The sequence below is a fragment of the Gigantopelta aegis genome, chromosome 14, assembly GCF_016097555.1.
Source record: "Gigantopelta aegis isolate Gae_Host chromosome 14, Gae_host_genome, whole genome shotgun sequence".
In the NCBI taxonomy this organism is placed as follows: Eukaryota; Metazoa; Mollusca; class Gastropoda; order Neomphalida; family Peltospiridae; genus Gigantopelta; species Gigantopelta aegis.
The window spans coordinates 31,854,519-31,868,996 of NC_054712.1; the positions used below are offsets into that span (position 1 = coordinate 31,854,519).

Consider the following 14,478-nt stretch of genomic DNA (forward strand, 5'->3'; position numbering starts at 1 on the left):
TTAATAAATCAATGTGCTCTAGTGGTGTCGTTAAACAAAACAATAATTTCATCCCACCCTTCAGATATCACAAACAAGTAGTGATATGTGCAATCGTGTCTGCTTTTAAGCGTTGTCAAAATTTCAGAACAGATGTAGTAATATTACTAAGTAAAACACAACCAAGACACTTTCAAATATGAAAACAAATAATAATTTATTATAAATAATACCAGTATAGAATCAGCATAGATGCTATTTTTTCAAACTGTAGTCACGCAAATATACGAGGAACATAATTCCTTTACACCGGTGGTGAAAATTATATTAACACCGGTTGGACTTCAAGTAGGTCAACCTTCACCTTCGTCTTTTATGTTGGTGTCATTGTTTTCAAATAGTTTGTTTACTTTAATTTACTTTCACTATATCTGTATTTGCTGTATAATTTAGGAAGTTATTGAGGGGGGTGCTTTCCATGTATTATGTTACGCCAATGTCAAGATAGGCAATAAAAATGTTTTGTTCAGTATATTTGTAGTGACGTAAGTTTTTTTCATAAACATCATTCTCTCTGATTACACAGTGAGCTGGAGTGACGTTCTACAAACTTTCCTTTCTTGTATGTCCCAAAGTGGCTGATATTAATAGCACATACTAGTATATAATTACGACAAATGACCATGAATATTCATATTGTTGTGTTTGTCAATACAATTAAACTATTCAAATCGCTCAGGTCAGCCGCAAAACAACAGAAGAAGAAAAGAAAAACATTCTAGAATAATACTACCTAACTTTATATTTTAAATATTTCTTCGAATTTTAAGCTTTTTTTTGGCGAATGGTTGATTGCAAATTAAGAGGGGGCCTTTAAACAGCGCGAACTATTGAGAAATAAGTAGATACGCAGCTGTACCAGTTACAGGGTTACATCTGTGGGTGGGGTTCAGTGAACATAACGAGAAAGACACACAACTGAAACAGACCAAAATCAAATGGCAGATTACTGAAGAAAAGTAATCACTGACATGACATGATAATTAAAATTGAAGACCTCCCCCCCCCCCCCCCCCCCACGACAATGGAAGTAACATACATTTGCATTCTCCATCCAACCCCACTCATTATGTTTGCATTTACCATAGTTTGACACCCAATAGCCGAAGTATTTTTCGTGCTGGGGTGTCGTTAAACCATCGAACCCAACTCGCGTGCCACTTTGGGACATACTAATGTTTCCAACATCATAAAGCTTGACCCATAATATCATAATTTTGATTCCAAATATTAAATACTATATGTGATTATGAAGTATATACAAATGCGTACAGGGAAGACGACATTTAAATAAAATGCATGTCTGCATTTCAATAAAATGCACGTCTACATGATGTGCCTCACAGAAACACATATTTTTCATAGACGTCTGAATTTCGATTGTCCATTTCGGATACTGGCCCCATTCTCTGCGTCTTTCCTTTGAGGTGTGATGCGGTTAGATGCATACGCATTCTTCTCCGGGACTACTTCTCTTCGCTGCTATCACCACCGTCCTTTTGAAGGCCACCCGCTCGATGACCGCCCTTCCTGCCGCCACTCTTTCCGTGACCACTCTTTCCGTGACCACTCTTTCCGTGACCACTCTTTCCGTGACCACCCTTTCCGTGGCCAGCCTTTCCGTGGCCAGCCTTTCCGTGGCCACCCTCTCCGTGGCCACCGCCCCCACCGCCACCTTTTCCGTGGCCACCGCCCCCACCGCCACCCATTCCGTGGCCACCCTCTCCGTGGCCACCCTCTCCGCCCCCACCGCCACCTTCTCCGTGGCCACCGCCACCTTCTCCTTGGCCACCGCCACCCATTCCGTGGCCACCCTCTCCGTGGCCACCCTCTCCGTGGCCACCCTCTTCGCTCCCACCGCCACCTTCTCCGTGGCCACCGCTTCCACCGCCACCCTCTCCGTGGCCACCGCTCCCACCGCCACCCTCCCCATGGCTACCTCCTTCTCCGCCGCCGACTTCCCCACTTCCGGCGCACTCTATTGCAACATGTTTTCCTGGACAAAGAAAATTGTTCACAGTGATCACATTGATGAGATGAGCAATAAAATAGTACACTACGTTTTGAATACATTTGTTCAAGGCTGTTTGAGTTGGGGGGTGGGGGTGGGGGGTGGGGGTGGGGGTATACTGGTATGTATGGTGTGTGTGTGTGTGTGGGGGGGGGGGCAGTTTAGAGAAATTATCTTCATTTACTTTATCCCAGTTTTTAAAGTGATTTTATTTCATTTCAACTTATTTTCGTGCTTATATCCAATTAAGGTTCAGGCACGCTGTCCTGGGCACACCTTTTAGCTATCTGGGCTGTCTATTTCCCAACAAAAAACCAACAAAAAAACCAACACAAAAACAAATCCAACACCACAACAAACTAAACAATCAAACAAAAGCCCCAAACAAAAACCAACAACAACCAAAAACAAAACAAAAACAGTCTTCAGAAAGACTCCGAATTTGTCAAAATACACAAAACGTTGTCTGTATTGTATGATTTAACAGTAAAAAGCAGTAATAATCAAAACTATTTTACACACTGCCAAAGAGTAAGATCATGGATCAGTGCATTTAACAGAATTTTAGATAAATTCCACTTTTATAAAATATATATTTGAATGACAATTTTCCTTTTGCTTTTACGTCAAGTAAAACTAAAGTTACTGGGTAGAACTACTTCTCTGGGCGGCTGGGACGGACTATAATAATTGAAGTGTAGTTGTTAAGCCATTGGACTTAAGGCTGGTAGGTACTGGGTCCGCACCCCGGTACCGGCTCGCACCTACAGCGATTTTAACAACTCAGTGGGTACGTTATGAGGCTACTACACCAACGTCTGTCTCACTAACCACTAACAAGTAACCACTAACCTACTGTACTGGGCAAGTAGCCCAGATAGCTGAGGTGTGTGTGTGCCCAGGATAGCAAAGTAAAGTTTGTTTTATTTAACGACGCCACTAGAGCACATTGATTTTTAATCTTATCATCGGCTATTGGACGTCAAACATATGGTCATTCTGACACTGTTTTTAGAGGAAACCCGCTGTCGCCACATAGGCTACTCTTCTTTACGACAGGCAGCAAGGGATCTTTTATTTGCGCTTCCCACAGGCAGGATAGCACAAACCATGGCCTTTGTTGAACCAGTTATGGATCACTGGTCGGTGCAAGTGGTTTACACCTACCCATTGAGCCTTGCGGAGCACTCACTCAGGGTTTGGAGTCGGTATCTGGATTAAAAATCCCATGCCTCGACTGGGATCCGAACCCAGTACCTACCAGCCTGTAGACCGATGGCCTGCCACGACGCCACCGAGGCCGGTGCCCAGGATAGCGTGCTTGAACCTTACTTGAATATAAGCACCAAAATAAGTATAAACAAGTACAAAGAAACAAACAATCAAATGAAGAGAAGCGACACTTACCACCTCCTTGTCCGCCCCCGTGTTCTCCGCCCCCGTGTCCCTCTCCTCCGTGTTCTCCGCCCCCGTGTCCTTCTCCCCCGGCTCCGCCCCCGTGTCCTCCTCCTTCATGCCCCCCTCCTCCATGTCCGCCTCCGTGTTCTCCGCCCCCGTGTCCTCCTCCTCCGGGTCCGCCCCCGTGTCCTCCTCCTCCGGGTCCGCCCCCGTGTCCTCCTCCTCCATTCCCCCCTCCTCCATGTCCGCCTCCGTGTTCTCCGCCACCGTGCCCCCCTCCTCCGTGTCCGCCCCCGTGTCCTCCGCCGCGTCCACCACCACGTGCTCCAGCTCCGTGCCCTCCTCCTCCGTGGGCTGGCGGTCCGCCCCCTCCGTGCCCTCCCCCGTGTGAGGGTGGTCCGCCGCCATGACCGCCTCCTCCGTGCCCTTCCCCGTGTGAGGGCGGTCCGCCGCCATGACCGCCTCCTCCGTGCCCTCCCCCATGTGCACCGCCATGGCTCCTGGATAACACCGAAGTTAGTGCTAGAACAGCGAGCTGAAAATTAAAAAATAACAAATGTAAAACGTCAGTCCGTATTTCTGTACTCTCTATTTCTGTCTCTTTGTGTTTCCCTGTCTCTTTGTGTTTCCCTGTCTCTTTATCTATGTATTTGTCTCTTTCTATATGTTCTCTTCCGCCCCTTTGCTCTCTCTCTCTCTCTCTCTCTCTCTCTCTCTCTCTCTCTCTCTCTCTCTCTCTCTCTCTCTCTCTCTCTCTCTCTCTCTCTCTCTCTCTCTCTCTCTCTCTCTCTCTCTGTGTGTGTGTGTGTGTGTGTGTGTGTGTGTGTCTCATTCAATGGGGTGGGGGGGGGGGGGGAGTAGCCCAGTGGTAGAGCGCTCGCTTAACGCGCGGTCAGTTTCGGATTGATCACCGTTGGTGGGACCATTAGGCTATTTCTCGTTCCAGTCAGTGCACCACGACTTGCATATCAAAGGCTGGGGTATATGCTATCCTGTCTGTGGGATGGTGCATATAAACAAAAAATCCCTTGCTTGTAATGGAAAAAAACCCCGGCCTCGGTGGCGTCGTGGTTAGGCCATCGGTCTACAGGCTGGTAGGTACTGGGTTCGGATCCCAGTCGAGGCATGGGATTTTTAATCCAGATACCGACTCCAAACCCTGAGTAAGTGCTCCGCAAGGCTCAATGGGTAGGTGTAAACCACTTGCACCGACCAGTGATCCATAACTGGTTCAACAAAGGCCATGGTTTATGCTATCCTGCCTGTGGGAAGCGCAAATAAAAGATCCCTTGCTGCCAATCGGAAGAGTAGCCCATGTAGTGGCGACAGCGGGTTTCCTCTCAAGGTCTGTGTGGTCCTTCACCATATGTCTGACGCCATATAACCGTAAATAAAATGTGTTGAGTGCGTCGTTAAATAAAACACTTCTTTCTTTCTTTCTAATGGAAAAAATGTAGTGGGTTTCCTTTCTGAGACGATATGTCAAAATGACCAAATGTTTGACATCCAATAGCCGATGATTAATAAATCAATGTGCTCTGGTGGTGTCGTTAAACAACCTCTCTCGCTCATTCGGGACGGGATTTAACTCAGTCTGACGAATGCTCGCTTGAAGTGCCTGCGTTGCAGAATCGAACCACCTCGGTGGATCCATTCAACTGATTGTTTTTTTCTCGTTCTAACCAGTGCATCACAACTGGTCAAAGGCCGTGGTATGTGCTTTCCTGTCTGTGGGATGGTGCATATATATATATATATATATATATATATATATATATATATATGCTACCAATGGAAAAAATGTAGCGGGTTTTCTCTGATGACTATGTGTCAGAATTACCAAATGTTTGACATCCAATAACCGATGATTAATTAATCAATGTGCTCTAGTGCTGTCGTTAAACAAAACAAACGTTAACTTTTTAAAACTTTCTCTGTCTGTACATAATTGTCGCTATCCCTCACAAAGGGTCGGAACGTAGCCCAGTATTAAAGCGCTCGGCTGATCTGGGATCGATCTCCGTATGTGGGCCCATTGGGCTATTTCTCTTTCCAGCCAGTACACCATGACTGGTATATCATGTGGTGTCGTTAAACAAAACACACTTTAACCAACTTTAACTCTCGCTCTCAAATCATTAAATACTGATAAGCATGACTAGATCTAATGAAATGTAATATAGAGGGTAACTGAAATTAAAGTCATTGCATACAAGGGAAACATCAAAACGAAAACAATAAACACAATAAACAAAAAAAAAAACAAAAAAAAGAAACAGCACAAAAACAAAACATAAGAAACCAAAACAAACAAAAAAAAAACACAAAGGAAAAGAAAAAGTAAGCTAAAGAAAAAAGGAAAGCTTAAGAAAAGAAAAGAGAGAGAGAGAGAAAAAAGACGCCTTAACAACAAAGAATGCAAAAACAAAACAAATCAAATAAATCAATAGAATAACTTACAAGCAGCACACACTCGAATCTGAAGATCCACATATTTGAAAGACTGAGTCGATTTTCCAAGAGAACGTAGACTGGTAACACCGCCTCGTTTCAACTGACCGTAGACTGGTATGCGGCTCAATATATATAGTCCGCTTGCCGGATTTTTGCGTCTCAAAAAATAGATAGTATACTAAATCAGACGAGGCACTTAATAAAACACCGGTACAGCACACATTAATCACACTCATACAAACACGCATGCTACACCGTTTTCTTTCAACCTACTTTATATTATATGGGAGTATTAACTAAACATGTATACGATAAGTGTAACAAAGCCAAACTTGATAGGACATTTATGTGAAGTAAATGGGGGGTGGGGGGGGGGGGGGGGGGGGGGAGATTGTAATGATGCTAATCAGGTCAGTGTGAAGGAATTTATGCAGGTGGGGGTTGGGGTCTAAACTGTGGCGAGCGAAGTTTATAGGGGGTCAAGTCATGCTCCCTCAGAAAATAAAGCTTGTGGGCATCGTGAACAGTAATTGTTTTAAAAGTATATGTGCCCTCCCCCCTTTTCCGACCCAGTTCATAACTCTCTCGGAAGGGCCTGTTTGGTCATTTATTTCTGTACTAAATAAACATATAAATGAACATATAAACAAACATATAAATAAATAAATAAATAAATAAACAAATATACATATATACACACATATTCAGACAATGTATATTTAATATAATAATAGTATTAGAAAGGTAAAATCTATCTATAATTATCGCCTATTAAAGGCATACTGTCACGGATTTAAGGACCTTATTTCTCTAAAAAAAATGGATAATAACTAAAAATTACATTAATGGTTGGAAACCAAATCTAGTTATTGCATCACTTTAACTGAACCACGATGGATAGTTTTTGAATTATGGACCATTGCCATAATTCAATTATTTTTTACAAAATATCATTAATAAATGGAGTATGGTGGTTATGAAGATGGTTGAATAAAGTACATTTAGAGACAAATAAAGTTATTTTTGTTCAGGTAATACTTTGTGTTTGTATATATGTTTATATTTTTAAAAATCCAAAAACTAATTTTAATAAATCTTATACATATGTACAGAATCCATAACTCCAGACACATGCATGTCCATATTTGCTTATTTTTAGCCAACAATGTGGATCGCTTCCCGGAAGACATTCATATCAGCGTAAGAAAATGTCTGTTTGGTACACGAAAATAACTGTTTTCAACACATTTAAATTATTGTGGTTTTTGCTATGGAAAAGGAATGTTATAGGTTCACATACAATGTCTTCTTTCTTTCCGTTCCCACACGTCTTTCTGTCTGTCTGTCTGTCTGTTTATGTATCTGTCTGTCTTTCAGTATGTCAGTCAGTCACTGTTTCTCGTTTGGTATGTCTGTCTCTATCTGGTCTTTTTTATGTGTGCATTTTTGTTCGTGTTTGTGTCTGTGCGCATGCGCGTGCGTGAGTGCTTGTGCACGTGCGTGTGCATGCATGTGTATGTGTACGTGTGCGTGTAATTTTTATATCTTACTCTGCTATTTCGTTGTATCCTTTCCTTACTCTTTTATAACTTATTTCTCACTCCAGCCAGTGCACAACGACTGGTACATCAAAAGCCGTGGTATGTGCTATCCTGTCTATGGGATGGTGCATATAAAAGATCCCTTGCTACTAATCGAAAAGAGTAGCGACAGCGGGTTTCCTCTCTCAATATCTATGTGGTCCTTAACCATATGTCTGACGCCATATAACCGTAAATAAAATGTGTTGAGTGCGTCGTCAAATAAAACTTTTTCTCTTCTTCTTCTTTTATAACTTCTTCTGTATTTATTTGATTAGATTTCCCCCCGTCGCAGCTGTTGCCTATGCATCATTACAAGGACTTGGTCACAACTAGTCCGAGTAATCTAACCGTAAGAGGCGGGATGTATCCCAGTAGTAAAGAGCTTACGATGCGCGGTCGGTTTGGGATCGATTCCCCGTGGGTGGGCCCATTAGGCTATTTCTCGCTTTAGCCAGTGCACTACGACTGGTATATCAAAGGCCGTGGTATGTGCTATCCTGTCTGTGGGATGGTGCATGTAAAATATGCCTTGCTACTAATGGAAAAATGTAGCGGGTTTCCTCTATAAGACTATAATTCACAATTACCAAATGTTTGACACCCAGTAGCCAATGATGAATAAATCAATGTGCTCTAGTGGTGTCGTTAAACAAAACGACCCCCTATTGCCTATGCAGTATTATAAGGACTTGGGGGAAACTATCCCGAGTAATATGACCGTCTTGCTATCTTACTGTAGTTTAATGTTTAAATTTAGACGATCATGAAACATGTTCAAACAATTAGAGCTTTCCAAAAACCTGATATCTGGAAATAAAGTTTTGTTTTTGTTTTTGTTTAACGACACCACTAGAGCACATTGGTTTAGTAATCATCGGCTATTGCATGTCAAACATTTGGTTATTTTGATATATAGTTTTACATTTGCCCATTAGTAGCAAGGCATCCTTTATATGCACCATCCCACAGACAGGATAGCACATACCACGGCCTTTGATGTACCAGTTGTGGTACACTGGCTGGAACGAGAAATAGCCCAATGGGTCCACCAGTGGGTCAAGTGAGCGCTTTACCAGTAGACTACGTCATGCCCTCTAGACAGAGAAGGATAGGAATATAAATGATTAATGACACATTTTAAAGAAGGGGTATTTGTTTTGTAAAACACACATATGTGGTTCTCTTGACAGTCGATACAGGATAAAGAGGAAGGTCTTGATCATATGCAGGTAAAGTCACTATAAGATGCTTCTTCTGTTGAAGGTTGCACGCCACAATTAATTACTACATGCAGTTCAATACTGTAGAATATATTCTGTGACAATTTGTTTTAGGGAGTAATCTTCCTTGAAACCTACCTACCGGCCTCGGTGGCGTCGTGGTTAGGCCATCGATTTACAGGCTGGTAGGTACTGGGTTCGGATCCCAGTCGAGGCATGGAATTTTTAATCCAGATACCGACACCAAACCCTGAGTGAGTGCTCCGCAAGGCTCAATGGGTAGGTGTAAACCACTTGATCCGACCAGTGATCCATAACTGGTTCAACAAAGGCCATGGTTTGTGCTATCCTGCCTGTGGGAAGTGCAAATAAAAGATCCTTTGCTGTCTGTCGTAAAAGAGTAGCCTATGTGACGACAGCTGGTTTCCTCTAAAAAACCCAGTGTCAGAATGACCATATGTTTGACGTCAAATAGCCGATGATAATATAAAAAATCAATGTGCTCTAGTGGCGTCGTTAAATAAAACAAACTTTATTTAACTTTGAAACCTATCTCGCAAACAATGAACATAAGTCTGTGGCGTCATGGTTAAGCCATCGGACTACAGGCTGGTAGGTACAGAGTTCGCAGCCCGGTACCGGCTCCCACCCAGAGCGAGTTCTTAAGGGCTCAATGGGTATGTATAAGGCCACTACACCCTCTTGTCTCTCACTAACCACTAACCAACTAACAACTAACCCACTGTCCTGGACAGGCAGCCCAGATTACTGAGGTGTGTGCCCAGGACAGCATGCTTGAACCGTAATTGGATATAAGCACGAAAATAAGCTGAAATGAATGAATAAGCCACCCTCATATTAGAGCAGTGTCTCGTATTGTATGTAACATTATACCACTTGCACAGTTCTTATCAGTTCGTACTGAATATAACAGTTAACAATGTATAGGGTCTCATCTCTTAGACGGTAATATCAGAATTACCTAATGTTTGACATGATACAATAGCCGATGATTGATAAATCATGATCAATGTGCTTCAGTGGTGTCGTTAAATAAAAAAAACCTGATCACTTTTTTTTTACATGTAAATGTGAATGAAAGAAACTAACTTAGATAGAGGGTTTGTTGAAATGACTGACAGCAAAAAAAAAAAAAAAAAAATACGCTGTGAGTAGGGTTCGAACCTACGCGGGAAGATCCCATTGGATTTCAAGTCCAACGCCTTAACCACTCGGCCATCACAGCTTGCGTATGAAGTTTAGAAAACTAACATTTCATTAAAATATAAAACTCAACAGAATGACGAAAAGTGGTAATTGCATATATCGTTGTTAGCTGCACAAATCACTACAGGAATGATTATGGAATTAGTTTCATCAAATACCACTGGAACCGAACGTCGAACAGTATGCCGGCAACAATCAACATTGCCCATCCCACAACGGAGATCGTGTCATTTTATACAAAGTTTGTTGTATGTTATTCATTCGTAATACGTTAGTATTTATTGAAATTGTGACGGAACATGCTTTCAATTTTGTTTTCGCCTGTGGCGATTTTAATTGTTTTAGAGGGCCGTTTGCAGTTCCAATATGCACTTAAGCCCAGATGAGCACTTTGTTACGTAATACCTCTGCGCGACGGTCGTCGAGCTCTCTCTAATACACACCCAGTTCAGGTGTGGAGGCCATGTGGCCAGTAGTGACGTAATACCTCCGCTAGTTCGGTACGATCTGGGGATTGCTGGCGGATTAGGCGTCAGAAAGTCTTGCGATCTAAGAAAAATATGCCGGCGTGGTCGCTGTGGAAATATCACTTGATAGGGGGAGGACCGCGTTGTACCCCCAGGCAATATTCGGATTTTTTGATAAAAGCTAGGGTTTTAGAGATATCGGGGAGAAACATATTGGAAGGCTACCAGGGAACGTTGTCCGTCCGGACTTGGTAATTATTATTTCTGCTCTGTTATATAACCTTGATGTGATTGATGTGACTTTAAATATTTTAATACTGTATTATACCAATATTATATAGACGGTGCTGCCGGTCATCTGACGCAGTAATCTGTAGGCTCACTGTCTAAATAATTATTAAAGCTTAGCCAGTCATCCTAGAGGTTATTGTCTTTATTGTGATAGGTACCAGTATTAATTCTGTGTTACAAGGTTACTGAATGAGTAGTTAAGGGTTAATTAAAAATTAACCAGTTAGGAATAGAGTTGTAATTCCTTTATTAATTAAGTTCCCCTGGAAGCGTTTCTCAATTATCACACGTGTGGGTGTTGTGTCACGGTGAAGTGATTACAATATTGTGTAAACTAGACACCTAGAGATTAACTAATTAAGTGATCAGTTCTGGGTTGTTATTATTTGTTGTTGTAAATTACTACGGCGGCAGTACATTTGTCAGCGTAGTATTAATACAGATTCCAAAGTGTATTGTGTTTTTGTTGTGTTTTCTAGTGAACTAAACGTGCTATAATAATACATACTTTATATAAGATCTTATCTCTGATCATACCTAGACGAGCCACGCGGGTTTTGAACTGCCCGTTACAGAGAGATCTAATGGATATACAGTTAGGAGAGATATTTGGATAATCGTGTGTTTCATTCAGTTACGGGTATTATAGGATCCCCGTGACAGAAATGAAGAATTAAAAATATAATAATAAAATAAAATTAAAAAAATATAACACCAAACTGTGACATTAAAACAAAGATGCACTGTTGACAGTATCCAGCCAATCGACAAACAGCGTTTGGATATGCCATAACATACGTAGGTGGCTGAAGATTTTTGTTTAAAAAGTAAATAACAGCGAACTCTGTGTGTGCAATCAAGCATTTTTTTTTCATATATAAAACAGTTCTGAAATATTTCCATTTTATAAATTATGTTATATGCTAATTATAATGTTCTACTTGTTACTGAAGAAGTGATCCATGGGTGTATTTGTAATGTTTAAGTTGATTTTTAAAATAATAAATAAAAGGTATAAACATTTCAGAGTGAGATTTCAAATGTTCATTTGTTTGGAATTAAAAAAACAAACAGTTGGTGGGGAGGCGATCATAGTCCACCAGTAAGTTTTGTGATATAGATTCACAAGTTGTTGATACCCACCATATTTTATTGAAAACATAAATCCAGCTACATGTGATGATGACATTGATAAAACTTGGACTTACATTGTGTAATCTTTCTTACCAGGATCTCTATTTTCAAATAAAAACAGAATTTACAAAATCAATAAAATTATATCGAGAAACAATAGACAAGGCACATTTATTATTTTCATGTTTGATCATTATAAACCAATGATCAAATGATATTTGTATTGTGTTAATTTGTGTCTTAAATTAAAATTATTGTTAAAATTTACAGTAATTAGTTATTTTAGCTGGTTTTGCCAAGTATTAACCAGGTTGAAAGTGATAGTCATTGAAGTTGTGGTTTTTGTCAAAGATAGGTAACACTGTTTGTGATTTGGAAGGAAGGAATCTTTATTTAATGATGCACTCAACTCATTTTAATTACGGATATATGGCATCGGACATGTTTAGGATAACACAAATAATATTAGGGAGGAAACCTGCTGCTGCCACGCAATGGGGTACTCTTTTCGATTAGCAGCAAGGGATCTTTTATATGTAGCAGCCCACAGACAGGATAATACATATACATATAAATCACATTAGACTTGTCTACTGGTTGTTCATTTGTAACACATGTTATATATACTCTTCAAAAAAAGAAACGCAAAAGGGTACAAATGGGTTATAACTCCGATTTTATGTTTCCTACCGGTTCATGCTTTGTGAATATAAGGTCATTGCATGTCCCAAACACATTCCCACGGTTACATTCGATAAAACGCAGCTACTGTACAATAAAGTTCCAAAATGTGAATATTCGCAAAAACGCAGCCACGTGCAAACCATGTCACCACTGCACGTGCGTTGTCTGCACGTGCAACATGAACACCGACAGTATAAAAGTGCAGGGTGTTCGCTTGCCTGGCCTCTGTATCTGGCCGACAGTTGACAATCCAGGACATGCCACGTCTCAGTGAACCGCAGAGAAACAATGCCATCGGCCGACTAGACGCAGGCGAATCCAGAACGGCCGTTGCCAGGGCATTCCATGTGTCCCCAAGCACCATCTCCAGACTGTGGAACCGTTACCAGCAACATGAATCAACACGTGACCTCCCTAGATCCGGTCGACCACGGGTCACTACCCCCGGGCAGGACCGCTACATCCGGGTACGCCACCTTCGGGAACGATTGACTACTGCCACCTCCACAGCCGCAGCAATACCAGGTTTGCGCAGGATATCCGACCAGACCGTACGGAACCGCCTACGTGAGGTAGGAATTCGTGCCAGACGTCCAGCTCGAGGTGTCATCTTAACACCACAACACCGTCGACTCCGACTGCAGTGGTGCCAGATTCATCGACAATGGCCTCAACTGCGATGGAGACAGGTGTGGTTCAGTGACGAGTCTCGATTTCTGCTCCGACGTCATGATGGAAGATGTCGCGTGTATAGGCGTCGTGGTGAACGTTATGCGGCAAACTGCGTGCAGGAAGTGGACAGATTCGGCGGGGGTAGTGTCATGGTGTGGGCAGCCATCTCACACACTGGCAGAACTGACCTGGTCCACGTGCAGGGCAACCTGAATGCACAGGGCTACACTGACCAGATCCTCCGGCCACACATCGTTCCAGTTATGGCCAACGCCAACGCAGTGTTCCAACATGACAACGCCAGGCCTCACACAGCACGTCTCACAACGGCTTTCCTACAGAACAACAACATTAATGTCCTTCCTTGGCCATCGATATCACCGGATTTGAACCCAATTGAGCATCTATGGGACGAGTTGGACCGACGCCTCCGACAGCGACAACCACAGCCCCAGACCCTGCCCGAGCTGGCAGCAGCCTTGCAGGCCGAGTGGGCCATCATCCCCCGGGACGTCATCCGTACTCTGGTTGCTTCAATGGGCAGGCGGTGCCAGGCAGTTGCAACACACGCGGAGGCCACACCCGGTATTGACTCCAGATGACCTTGACCTTGGTGGTGTGTCCTATCACTTACTCACAATGGACTAGAGTGAATTGTGAACAATCCTGCAACATTTGGTAATTATCGGACTCACCATTCAATAATTAAATCAATTCTCCAAATGTTACGACAATGTGGTTTTGCGTTTCTTCTTTTGAAGAGTATATATATGTTGAGAAGGGCAATAGAATAGGTCGGATACAGGTTGAACACAGTCAACGAGAAGTCGCGAGGCACTTTAATGTCAGTCAGAGTGTGATTGGGTGGATGAGGCAACGGCTTCAAATGACTGGATCCATTTCCTATGCACAAAGACCAGGGCCAGTAATAAGCAAAGCAAAAACACGACGCATTTTCAACTGAAGTGTGCGTGAATATGTGGATGGCAATCATGCACACTTTTATACCCATGGTGAGAACACATTGCACGGGCACAACATACAGAATTTCAGACATGGGTGCATTGAGACAACCCATTTGTTGGGGTGATAGTAGGTACATGTGTTTGCATAACTTTTACCATTTTGTTGTTGCCTATAACCGGACATACCATTACTCATAGTATGAAAAAATGCGTTCCCCGTGGGATGCACTAGAAACATAATGTTTCTATTATTTATTACAACGGTGTTACTGTCACACACAATTCATTAAAACTGCAGGTGTGTTTGTTTGTTTAAATGAAATTATGATAATT

The 14,478-nt window shown here is 42.2% G+C and overlaps 1 protein-coding gene and 1 non-coding gene across 2 annotated transcripts; both read right to left on the reverse strand.

Annotated features, from left to right (window-relative positions):
* Window positions 1-177: 177 nt before the first annotated feature.
* On the reverse strand, window positions 178-6,061 carry LOC121389187 (glycine-rich protein DOT1-like). Its single transcript, XM_041520791.1, has 4 exons — window positions 5,909-6,061; window positions 3,568-3,983; window positions 3,458-3,526; window positions 178-2,035 (listed from the first exon to the last, which is right to left on the reverse strand). Exons 2-4 carry the CDS (start codon window positions 3,941-3,943, stop codon window positions 1,506-1,508), a joined length of 975 nt encoding a protein of 324 aa, XP_041376725.1. The 5' UTR covers window positions 3,944-3,983; window positions 5,909-6,061; the 3' UTR covers window positions 178-1,505.
* Window positions 6,062-9,869: 3,808 nt separating this feature from the next.
* Trnas-uga lies at window positions 9,870-9,951 on the reverse strand. Its single transcript has one exon. It is a non-coding gene; the product is annotated as a tRNA-Ser (tRNA).
* Window positions 9,952-14,478: the final 4,527 nt, after the last annotated feature.

Bases quoted from the DNA above. Each gene is read 5' to 3' on its own strand.
- LOC121389187 (XM_041520791.1), bottom strand. From the start codon at position 3,943: ATGGCGGTGCACATGGGGGAGGGCACGGAGGAGGCGGTCATGGCGGCG. The intron at 3,527-3,567 runs GCATGAAGGAGG...CCGGGGGAGAAG, and splicing joins GGCGGACATGGAGGAGGGGG to GACACGGGGGCGGAGAACAC. The intron at 2,036-3,457 runs GTAAGTGTCGCT...TTCTTTGTCCAG, and splicing joins CGGGGGCGGACAAGGAGGTG to GAAAACATGTTGCAATAGAG.